Here is a 12,762-nt window from a genome sequence, read left to right as displayed (position 1 = left end):
AAAAGGTGCAAGTAACAAAGGGAGCTGGTTCAAGAACAAATAGAGTCTCTAAGTAGGTACATGATCACTAGTACATTCAGTATTCTCATTAAAAGGGGGAAAAATAGACTAGCTACTCTTATGATAATATGACAAAAGAGAATGAAGAAGCTGGAAAGAAATGCATATAAATCAAAAGTAAGATAATTAAAATCCCCAACTCCAGGTAAGTGCCTCCGGGAGCACACAACAGAAAAGATAACTGAAATAAATATACCCTATCCATTTTTTTTTTCCTTAAAATAGTTGAACTTTGACCATTCAATGTAGTTGAAACATTCTCTTAAGTAAGAACATTCATTCAACTGTTTCCTAAAAAAATACATTACAATCTCACTTAAAAACCACTATATAGGCAGGGTCCTGGAGTGCCCCCAGAGGAAGAAGTTATCTGCAGATTGACTATAACAATCTTAGAAGAAAAGCATATAGCAGCAAGTAAGTCAAAAACTTCCCCCTCCTTCAAGTACGTTCTGCCTGACAAACAAATTCTAACTTCATGATTCTAAGGGCAGAAGGGGCCTTTTAAAAAATGAGTCAGTGTGGCCTTCAGTAAAAGTTATCATTAAATCAAGAAAGGATTATCATTTGGATTTTTATATATATATATATATATATATATATATATATATATATATATATATATATATTCCCCCCCCCCCAAAAAAAAAAAGAACAAATCTAGCTCAAAAAATTCTTAGGATCAGGACAAGTGAGGGGTTTTTTTTAGACCTTTAATCAGTTGAACAAGGTAGTACACAAGTAAAGAAAGTTACTCAGTGGGATTTCTTGGTTCTATACATCTCAGCTGTAATTCTTGGATAAGCATTAAAAGTTATCTAAATTCCTAAAAAAAAATTATTAAAGACAATGACTGGAGGTTTGCTTATATTTCTTTAGTGAGAATCAATATCTTTCTACTCTTTTGTACTAAGAATGCATTCACTATCAACACATCTTGACTTATCCCTATTTGAATGGTAGTTATCACTTCTCTGTTTCTACTGTATCAAGGCAACTGATCTCAATGACTTGAAGAGACTATCCCTATGCTTTAGGCAGTATCTCAGGAGGCATCAGTTCTGACTGAATTAATTCTGATTGAATACACTAAGGTATTGGCACAAAAGCACTGAAGACAGAGCACCAGTAGAACAAACAGCACTACAGTTAAGTTGAGAATCCAGACAAATTTCAATATGTGCATTAGACACGTGAATAACTCCAGCAGAGCTACAAAGCTGTCCTACAGTTAAGAAGAATGGTTTATGATATCCACATCTTTCTCTAGTTGTTTAAGATAAGTAGACTTTGATGCATAGCTCCAGTACTAAAGAAATTCAGAAGCAATGCATGTTTCCCCAACCACCGGTGATGATACAGGATGCCTAATTAGATAAGCAAAGGGTGAAATCTTAAATATAAAAACAAAGTAGCATCCTCTACTTCAAAGGGGGTACCTGAATAAAACAGTCACATCAAATTCAAAGCAAAGTTAGGTCTGTGGATGCATAGAGTCCTAGTCCAGGAGTTAAATGAAGTTACTTCAGACTTGTACTTAACAGTTTCTTCTTTAAAACACTCCAGCTTTCCTTTGTATCACTTACAAAAGTCTCTAAGACTGGATCTTTTGTTAAGAGACTGAATACAATTCTTACAACCAAGTGTTTAGTGACAGTGACTTGCAGGTGCCACCATTCTTAACTCTCAAAAAATAAGTTATTGTATTTATCCAATTGCATTTTTCAATCTATCTCAAGTTAGTCATAATTTTTTCTTCCTGTAAAGCTTAAGTGAGCAACTATCTGAGGGAAATGGAAAACCATGCAGGAATCTCCAGAGCTGAACAGATGCATAGGCTTCCAAATGAGCACCAAAGTTTAAAGAAAAAAATTACCACCTTTATTGATGAAAGATTCTGAATCAATAAAAGAGCTGAATGCCATTTAGTGCTCAAAATGCCCATAAATCAGCATTCAAGATCCTTTTCAGTTTAGGGAGTACTTTAGCTTTACCTGCTACTATTGCAATTTAAAGTCTTAAGCATCATACAATCCTCAATGCTCAAGTTAGGAAACAGACTCAGAAGGGAATAGGTTTGTTCTTTTTTCTTTGAAGCAGATTTCATTTTTCAACAGAACCAAAATTTAAATTATTGATATCAAACTTCTTATAACACGTACAGTTGAACAATTATGAAATCATTTTAGAAAAAGTTCAACAAAAAAAAAGTGTACCTCTCTAGTAATTTCTACATATTATTTAAAAGTTACCGAATAGAGGTATCGTTGGTTAAACTGTTGCATAGCTCCCTGCAGCTGATTACGTTGTGATTGCCACTGCTCAAAGTTCCTGACCGATTCCATTGTTGGTCGCTGCCATGTTGTTGTTCTGGTATTGTGGTCCACATAGTAAACTCTTCCACGATCATCAACTCTTCTTTCCCAGCTATCAAGAAATACAAATGTTAACAGCTATGTATTTTTCAGTAACATTACAAAACCAATTTTTTCTTTGTGTTAAATTCCTAAGCAGTATTTCAATCAAGTACAGGCAGTAATAGCCATGATTTTAATTTCTAAAGTATACAAAATATCCCTGGTTTCCCCAGCTTTATGGTACAGAGACAACCATACTAAGCAAACAATAGACTGCAGACAATAGAATGGTCATCTCACTCTGTTGCCTCAGTTTTAACTTCCTGTGGCCACAAGCAATGTTGTGAGGTTTCACAGAAAACACTTCACCTAGGAACCATAGTTTGGGAACCACTGCACTACACCTAATAGTGTCATCTAAAAAAGGTGATAAAATGTGCATTGTTTAATTCTTAGTGATCAGAACAAACATTATATATAATATCAACATTCTTATAATTCTAAACTAACTGAAAGTTAGGATTTCTTGATATATGTTTGATACAGTTTTTACGAACTGCTTACTAAAACTAACACTGTACTTTTTCCTGTACCAAACAAAAATTAAAAAGAATAGTACTAATATCAGATTTAAATCAAAGGAAGTCTACATTACCCTGGAGGTAAGGGCTGTGGTCTTTCCCATGTCGTAGTTCGTGTGTTGTGATCAACGTAATAGGTTCTACCATGAGGATCCTTTCTTTGCTCCCATCTTTAAGACAAAAAGACTTTTATATAAGTCAAGATGAATATACTTCCATAGGATTTAGCTCTCACTAAGCCAAAAAAGCACTTTGCAATCGAATAGGAGTGTTATTATCCAAACCTCACTCTAGAAGGCCCAAGACAACTCACACTGGAATACATATCATCTACTTCCCACTTGAACAGGCATCACCATAAAGACTTCTTTAAAGGACTTAGTACATAAAATGAGCATACATAAATATTCACAAGCATTTTCAAATTCTATTTAAAATATGTGAAAACAAAGCCAAGTAATTATCTGCTGAAGGTTTGGATGTTGAAAGAACCTCATTCAAAATGTGTTTAGAGATCCTTCTCCTTTAGCAAAACACATTCTTCGTGATTCCAAACATACACGTCTCACAAAAGGAAGGGAATTTATATTTTGAAGCACTGTCTCCTATATGCAACAAACAACAGAATCTTTCAGAGTGAACCTGAATGTGTGCTTGCAGATAATTGTCTTGTGTTTCTATTTCCTGACCTGGTAAATAATTCCCTATCTGAAATACCTAGGGATTATTTCTTTAAATTTATTTGCAAAACTCTTACAGTGAAGATGGACAGAAGACAAAACATTATAAACAATTCTGGTTCGCGGTGCTGCAGACTGTCTTAATACAACAAATGGTATTTACATATGGGAGAGGAAACAAGAAGTGTTAGGTGAAGAGCTGAAGGCCTTGCTATATGTTTGCTTTTCTTATATACATAACTATACAGCTCCTAAAAATGCATGCAAGCTCCTAAAAATGTAGACAGAACAACATTTTGTCTGCCACACATAGGATTTGATGTGGATTTCCTCACTAATAGAGAAAACTTATAAAAACTACTACGAAATGCATTCTGCAGTTCAAAAGGTTAAATGCCAGTACCACAGGAAGATAGAAAGGAATAGCAGCATGTAACAGACTTTAAGTCAGTAGGGCTAAACATAACAGAGACTCAACTAGATTGGGGAGAGGGGGAACCAGTGGTCAGGGAGAAATGAAAAACTGATGTATTTGGCCACAGTAAGCGCTATGACTGGAACTCATGTTTCTGTCCTCAATGGGAAAGCATACCAAAAAAAAAAAAAAGGTGTGTGTACGTACACATCACAGGAATTCCCACCTACAAAGAGCTTTCATTCTCAAAAGACCTGAAAATTAAAAGCTTTGTATCTCTTCCCCAAGAAAATACATTCAATACTTTGATTTTTCTAGATTCCTGTTTTTGGTGTTTATCCTACTCCAAAAACCAAGATGCAATGTCACCAATTACTTACTGAACCTGTTTCAGAGGGAGCAGGTACAAGAGAGTCTCTGTCCAAAAACTTAGTTACACTGGCACACTGTATACACACAGGGTAAGAAACAATTTCTGTGTTCAGAAACTGCTGCTCCAGATAATAGTTAGAATATTACAGAAATGTCAGGATTTTCAGTTAGTTACTGAAGACATCTTTTCATCCAAACATGAAAGCATCTGCAAAAACTATTAAGATCAATATATATATATATATATATATATATATATTTGAACACGAAATATATTTTCAGTTGATGTCTTGGCACATCTTTACTTTTGTCTTTAACCTTTGGGACAACAACAGTAGTTTCAAACACTGGTAGAATTAAAGGTTTCTAGCTGTTCTTAGCGAGCACATACACTTGAAGCCTATATTTTTATTTATAGCATTACTGGATGCATTGTTACATTGCAAGTACCTACAGGTACTTTTAGGGTATTTTACTCATTTTGCCTTCTCTGTAAGTTGATCCTTACTACATTCTTACAGTTTAAAACCAAAGGGACAATGAGTTATGACCCAAGTACAAAATAAGCTTGAATATATCAAATAGCAAACTTCATGTTCAGAATACCCAAGAGTTCCTCTATTAAATCACATTCCTGTCTCAGCAAATCAATTGTTAGTTTCTCAGACAAGAGCTACTGGCTAGTCAGACTAGCTCAGTACATACTCTATTTTTGATAAATAACCTTGCCTCAGCCAACCAATCCGTAGTTGGCAATCCAAGCAAGAAATAAAGTTTCTTGCACACGCATTCAGATCACACAATTAGATTATAGCATTAAAACCAAGCCCACATACCCTGGTGGCAAAGGTTCTGTACTGGCATTACCAGGCTGCTGTCTTACAGGTTCTCCAGGTGTACTTGAGGAGGACTCCCTTGGTTTTGCTGCATCAGCTGCTGTACTGTTTCCGGAATTAGGTGGAGCACAGTCTGTTGCAGTTGCAGCTTCAAGTCCAGCAGACACAACAGGTAATGTAGAAGTTTGGCCTTCAGAACAGCCAGTTGCTTCTGCTGTTGACTGAGGTTCTGCTGTAGTGTTAGTGCAATCTGTAGACATGGGAGCTTCTACAGAACCTATCAGAGGCTCAGAGACAGAAGAATTACCAGCTTCTGGTGCAGAGGAGGATGACTCACCATTAACTGAGAAATGGGAAATAAGAATATTTGCATATCAAAATCTAATGAAATGTTTTTAAATGACTAACTCAAGGGTTAACAAAGGAAGAAATGTTTAAGTCACACCCATCTGTAATGATCAGCTTTTTTGTCTAAGATGATAAAAAGTCACAAAGCACCAACTTAATTAAAACTGCAATTAAAACTTACAATCTGTGAACCAATAATAAATACATTATGAACTTGAGATAACTAAATACCCTCAAATTCAGTCACACTCTCTATATAACCCTGCTGAGGTAATTTCTTAGTTTCTTGCTATCTTGTTCAGTTCAATGTTATATTTTACTTCTTAGGTTAGCAAAAGCAGACATCTGCTTCCCAGAAAAAGTACACATTTGATTTTGAAACTTCACAACTTGTATCAACTTTAAGAAAAGAATCTTGATTAGCATGTGATGAAAGGAAAACATTAAGGAATAAAAAACTATAGGAAGTATGGTAAGTAAAACGCAGTTCTTACAGATTTTTTCTTTTTTTTGGAGCTCAGACACTGAACTACGCAATTAACCAAAAAACCCCTATGTGTGACTTGAAAAAAATCCCCAAAATAAAGATCAACTAGTCCTAAAATATGGTATTTGGCTAATGTAACTTATATAGTCCAATGACTGAAGAAAACACTTTTAGAATTATAAAGTAAATTATAAAGTAAATTGACTGGTCTTTCTATGGACAACATAAATGCCATCTAATGCATAAGCTCATAAAAGGTTTAAAGCAGACATGGATTTAGCAGGAGTAGGGAAGACTTTAGTACTCCCAAACCCTCTTGGTTAGCAATACATCAATATCAGTCATTTGCAGAGCTTAACAGAACAGTATCTCAGCACAGCAAGATCTTGCTCAGACAAGTGAAATCAGGTGCAGCAGTCGGGAGGACACCTGTTAAGGTCAGTGCCCTGTTAAGAGCAGCGCAGTACAACATCGTTCATAGCTTTCCTTTGCTGTACCACTAATCAACACCAGACACCGATAATTCTATTTAAGCTTGTCAGTTGGCAAGTCCTCTAGAGTCAGAACTATTTCTCTACAAGGCCAAATATAATATGCAAAAAAACTTCAACTGATTTTCTATCTAATAGCATGCCATTAGGTTACAGTTCTAAGGACTGAGGCCCAAGTACTGCAATTGCTCTATACTTATAATCTTACTGATGCAGGTTTGTAAAATTTATCCCTAGACTAGTGCTTATAAAGACACTGTCCCATCATTTTAAAGAGTTTATTTTAATTCTGTATAACACTCTTACAAAAACAAATAGCTAGATTCTACTTACTACTTGCAATTCTATGTAATATCTGCAATTGCTTGCTTTCCCAGAAGGTTAGAAAAACAGGTCAAAGAATTGTAAGTTCTAGAACTGTAATCAGCAGCACATATTCAAAAGGATATATTAAAAATTAGTACATCAGTTTCTATATGGAATTATCATTGCGCTATATATATTTTCTTTATACACATAATGTTGAGCATGATTTTACAGGTAGCAGCAGATCTGTAAGGTCTGTAAAAAAATTGCTTTTTAAACACAACTGTTCCAGGACAATACATTACTACATCCAGCTCACACTTTGTAGATTATTTCAAGCAAATATAAAGCATAGTATTTTTTTTTTTAATTGTAACTACAGACAATCTGCTCAGTTTCTTCACACTCCTGTTTTAATTAGGAACATTTATTTAAATGCAAAAAAATGCCAACTGAAGAGAAATTTCAGCTCTCATTTAAAAAAGGAAAATTTCAATTTATCCACATGAAAAAGTGAATGGGATTACACAGTGAAGTTAGAAGCAAAATAGCAGTGACAAATCATCAGCTCTTTTAGTAAGATGATCTCCAAAACAGATCTATAAAACTTTACATCAGCTGATTAACTTACCAATTAGATTGAAAAAAGCAATACTGGCAGCATCACATGAAATTACAATATTGCTAGGCACAACAGTGGAAAAAAATGGGTGTCATCAACAAATGCTGGAGACCCGTTCTATGCCTCAAAAAATCCCCATAAATACGTACAGTAGTTGAAAACTGTGATAATAGTGGGTTAGTGCAAACTCAGTGAAGATTCCACCTATATTAGTATTTGAACAAACCAATTATTTTTGCAGCTTCCCTATCCTACAGACTTGAAATGGATCTCAGTGATAAAGAAAAATGGGAGCAAGCCTAAATAAAGTATATGCCCTTTGGCCTTCAACTGAAAGTAGAGAGGAATCAAATTCAAATTCTCTAAATAGAGAAAAGCTTCAGAAAAGCTTCAGCCTAATTTAATTATTACCTTTTAAAGTTTATAATTGTTCCTGCCATCTTCCTCCCATTCCCACATTTCCCATTCCATTACAAAAAGTTTGACAATCTCCGTTCTCTTTTTATTAAGAGCTTGCCTATTTCTCTTTAAGGGTACATGTTTTCTCTATCACTGTAATCCCTCTCAAACAGCTGAGAAAAGACAGAAAGAGCTTAAACATAATCATGGTTAGATTGAAAGTTCTGTCAAAGAAACAACAATAAAAAAAGGAAAATATTTTCTTACTTACTTTGCTATACTGAACATTACTTGTAATCATAATCAATATCAACACTTTGTGCTTAAAACAAAAATAAAATTTAATATTTGCCAGTATTTGTTTTGAAACAGTATACCTTCTGAAAAAAATGAAAGGCTAGGAGAGTCTACAACACATTTCAACTCAGAACACTATGGTTCCCTGACAGCACTAGAAAGCAGCTTTATCTAATGTCAAAATAAACGTAACTACAGTTATTCAAATTAATTGTGAAAGAAATTTGACTCCAAAGTCTCAGAGTTTTTATCACTGTTTTTCCAAGATTTGTGCTAGAAACTATTTTGTGAGGAGAGTACTTCCTTCTTTCGTACTAAGAAAGAACTTAATTTCACTTTTTTTTTTTTTTTTTTTTTGAAGTGAGACAAAAAAGAGAATTTGATTTTTCCTCCAGACAGCCAGTAATATGATTTAGTCACCTGGTACACAGTAATGGATGTTTTGGATGCTTTATATCTCTCTCATCAGTTCTCTTCTCTGATGAAGAAAATAGGAAAAGCTAATGCACTTAAAAATGGAAAAAACTCCAGAAAAATTCATAGAAGTGGAAGTACAAGATTAGAAGTTCAAGCCCAGAAACATCCTGCCAGTAATTCTGAAATCTAACAGAAATGTACAGAAAAAGCTCTACTTCAGATTCTTTCAAGTAGACACAAAGCCTTATGGAACATGGTTTCTTAACTCTCCCATTCTTACCAGTGCTGTTGACAGGTTGAGCTGCAAGTGGTTTTGGTACTGGTGTATTTTTGGGTCTGGCTGCAAGGTGAGTAGGAGATGGTGTGCTGTCTCCATTAACAGCTTCTATACAGAATGCATTCTGTGCTACAGAGTTTGAAGGTACTTGATTGTCTAGCCCATTAGAAATGTCACAAGCAGATCTTGGCAGAAATAAAAATTCATTTTAGATTACAACATATTAAACAGTAATGCAACTAAACCAAATCCCACACTAAAATATCCTAAAGATTCAAATACAGAAACTGAAGTAAATTCACAGCAGTTTATAATACCACGTTTGGAGATCTAGATAATAGCCAAGTTTTTCCATTTTCACTTCATCTTTTATTTGTAATGACATATTAAAATTGAGTCAAGCAGACTGATTAGTCTGCCACATCTTCCAAACCGCCTTAGTGACCCTTCCAAAGCAGCAGCTACCAAAAGGAAAACTTTTCTCTTGTTAAGCAAGTGGAACAATTGATTTTGTTTGTCATATCTGCAAAAATTATTCTAGTAATAACTTAAGGGAGTAACAAAACTCTCCCTCAGTAAAAGGAAAATACAAGGAGCTTCTCTAAGCATAGGCAGGATGTGACTTTATGTGTACAGATGTACACAGGCAGTTCTGTGTTTATAAGGCCACACGGAAGCAGAAGTAGCATAAGGGCCTGTGAATGCTAAGCCCTGTCCAGTTTTACTGTTTTTAACCTTTATCTATCCCAAAATGCTTAAAGCCACCCATGAGACAGAGTCACATATTGTAAAACTTAAGTTTGATGCCAACTCCCCATCATTTCAAGAAGCAATGGCTAAAAAGCAAAGAGATTTATTAAGGCAGAAGTTAAACAGATGTCAAAAAAATGGGAGAATGCTAGCAATTCCACTTTTCAGAGTGGGAAAAGAAAAAACAGCATTTCCATGCCACCCTAAACAACTCCAAAGAAATAGTATTAACAGAGAATTAAAATATCCTTTTGCAATTTTACACTACAAACCTGATTTTCTTCCTAAAGACACGCACAGAAACTACCTGAAAACTTTTCTTCATCTGTTTAATTTTAAAATTGTAAAGCAAAACTGCTAGATAGTTATATGGAAGATTTTTAATCAAGATATCGGCATCAAGAGCAGGATCCCAATATAAGTCACTCCTGGAGCAACAATAGTTGAATGGAAACAAATGATGGCTACTAATGTTTCAAAAGACTATGCAGGTGCATTTGAAGCTTTTTGAAATAATTGTGAGTAGTGACAAAGCCTTCCAAAGAAAACAAGGGAGAAATAACTTTTTATCCTCATTCCCTAATATTGTGCACCCATGGGATTATAGGGACAAACCTCCACACCTTCAAGAAAAGAAGGAAGTAGAGTGTACAAGGACAAACGTGTCCCTGTCACTCAAACACATAGCAGCTGTATGCTATTTCACTGCATCCCATGCCAAGAACTCAAAAGGAAAGAGGTTCACTGCAAGGTAACCAAGTGGGCCAGTAACATTAAATTGATCTGAATGTTGATCTACTTGACTCCTTTACTGGTGGTGAGGGGACAAACAATCTACTCCTACTTCTCTCCAGGCACTCTCTGAGCTGGTCAATGGTCTAAAGTCAATGCAAGTCTGTTCAACAACTTCCTGATCAAGACCTTAAAAAGGAACCGGTTGAGGGGGGAAGTCATTTACATTCTTTCTTCTTCCTTACATTCAGATGGTATATTGTAAGAAGTTGGTAGAAATGCATAGAAATGGCTCTTAAACAGCAGAGGAAAACAAGTGGAGTAGGGACACAAAACCACATTGAATCACTTCTCCACTCATCTCTGTTGTAGCACTTAACAGATTTCCAGTCAGATGAATTTTTATGTTTAGAGTGCTACATATCCAAGAGGCAAATCATAAACTACTGGAGATCAAGCTCTAACAGGAGAGGAAGGACAGAGTTGTAAATATAATCCTGTCAAGCTAAATTATCTAATTATTATACAAGCATTATTTCCAAAACCTATGGTATTATAATTTAGGGCTTGACAGTCAAAATCTATCCCCTCCGAAAAAAAAAAAAAAAAGAAAAAGAAAAACACAATTTAACTGACGCAGTTGCTAGTATACGTCATATAGTCTAGAATACAAAAATAAATTCCAACCTGGAGGTACTTCTTGCCGAAGCATCTCTGTTTTCATGTACAGCCTCACCATTCTGCTGAACTTCTACTGAACAGGAAGAAACAAATTCAACAGAAATACTCTATTACATCTGTTTAAAATTTTAATCAAAACATTAAAAACTTATTTTTTTGAATTTGACTTACTGGTTGCTGGTGAACTGAGATTTGTAAGAGATTCTTGTTCAACAACCAAACCATCTAGCACAACTGTCAGTTCACCTGTTTGCACCATGCCACTCTTGTTTTCCAGAGATAGTTTCAACTGTTCTTTCACCTTCTCCACTAAAAATGCAGTTGGAGAGGGCAAAGGGAGAGAAGGAGAGAAGGAGTAAAGGAAAGATTAAATTCTAAGAAACATGGGGGGGGGAACTTTTCAACACAAAAATATGATACATATTAATTTAGTTGTACAAAGCTGAGCATGAGACACTCAGATGATTCAAATCAACACAGCAGTCACTAAGGAGCTGTGTGAATTTATACCAGCTGTGTGTAAAAGTACAGTTTATTATAAAAATAAATTGTTCATTTTCATAGTATATTCTATATGTATGCACAGGAGCCATACAGTTTCAGTACTGCATTGCTATAGATTTTCCAGGTTTGCTGTTTCCACTAAGCCCTTTTGAAATCATGTACTACTTACATAACACCAGAAGGCTTAAAGTCAAACAACTTCTGAATTACACATCCAAATATTATGCTTTACAAGTCACAGTAAGCCTTATACTAAAACCAGAGCTTGTGTTCATTTCTCATATCCCCTTCCAAAACTAAGAGACAACTAGGAAGAACAGCAATCTGTGGAAGAAGTAAATACAAAGACTGCATAGAGAACTTCCTAATTTTTTTTGTAAATAATTTTTAGTAAATCCTTACAAGCATTTTCATAGATCCCAGCTCAGAGGATTAAACATTAACAGAGAGGATACCTCAAATAACCAAAATCAGAAACTACTATCACCAAAACAAACTCTGTATTTTAAGATATTATAGTACCTACAAAAAAAAAAAGTGTACATGGTTCAGTAAAATAATTCTACATGACAGATAAGCAATACACAAATACATAGACAGACATACACAATCCAGAACTAAGCATGTTGTGGATGTTACATAATCCTCTCTAAATCAAGTGCTACTAACACAGCATTTAAACCTACATGTCAGAAATCCAAACACAGCAAGCTATGAGGTTACATTAGTCAGGTTAAAACGATTAAAACCTTTTAGTATTTGTGGTCACAGGTTTAATTTTTCAAGATATGCACCATATTCCTCTCCATATGATAGTATTCCAAGCTAAAGTTAAAACTCACTGGGCATTAAACTAGAATTTCCTTATTTTTTTCATTCTTATCTAGAATCATAAATGAAAAATAAACACAAAAACAGGGAATGCTACCATGAGCTATTGCCAAATACTCCAAGATGTTAAGGTCAATAACTATAACCTTTAAAGTTAAAGAGCAGATCCAAAAGTATAGTGGAGCAGTACTTACCAGCAGTACTTAATTTACCTACTGCTAAATTAGGATGGATTTCACAGTACCATAAATCACTAGAGCAAACACAAAGTTGCCAAAAATATATATATGAAAGTTATCCTCAATCTATTATAAAGTTA

The 12,762-nt window shown here is 34.9% G+C and overlaps 1 protein-coding gene across 5 annotated transcripts in view; it reads right to left on the bottom strand.

Annotated features, from left to right (window-relative positions):
• The window catches only part of WWP1 (WW domain containing E3 ubiquitin protein ligase 1), a 59,797-nt gene that overhangs the window by 17,624 nt on the left and 29,411 nt on the right, over window positions 1-12,762 (bottom strand). For 4 of the 5 annotated variants that reach the window (XM_067290254.1, XM_067290255.1, XM_013956881.2 and 1 more), the window contains 6 exons: window positions 11,280-11,417; window positions 11,115-11,181; window positions 8,949-9,130; window positions 5,302-5,644; window positions 3,073-3,168; window positions 2,313-2,487 (listed from right to left, as the gene is read on the bottom strand). In XM_067290254.1, the coding sequence (XP_067146355.1) occupies window positions 2,313-2,487; window positions 3,073-3,168; window positions 5,302-5,644; window positions 8,949-9,130; window positions 11,115-11,181; window positions 11,280-11,417 (1,001 nt within the window). The remainder of the gene's footprint in view (window positions 1-2,312; window positions 2,488-3,072; window positions 3,169-5,301; window positions 5,645-8,948; window positions 9,131-11,114; window positions 11,182-11,279; window positions 11,418-12,762) is intronic. The other variant, XM_067290257.1, reaches the window with a different exon arrangement.

Source organism: Apteryx mantelli, chromosome 2 (genome assembly GCF_036417845.1).
Source record: "Apteryx mantelli isolate bAptMan1 chromosome 2, bAptMan1.hap1, whole genome shotgun sequence".
NCBI lineage: Eukaryota > Metazoa > Chordata > Aves > Apterygiformes > Apterygidae > Apteryx > Apteryx mantelli.
The sequence above is the reverse complement of the archived record's forward strand: the minus strand, read 5'-3'. Positions and strand labels throughout refer to the sequence as shown.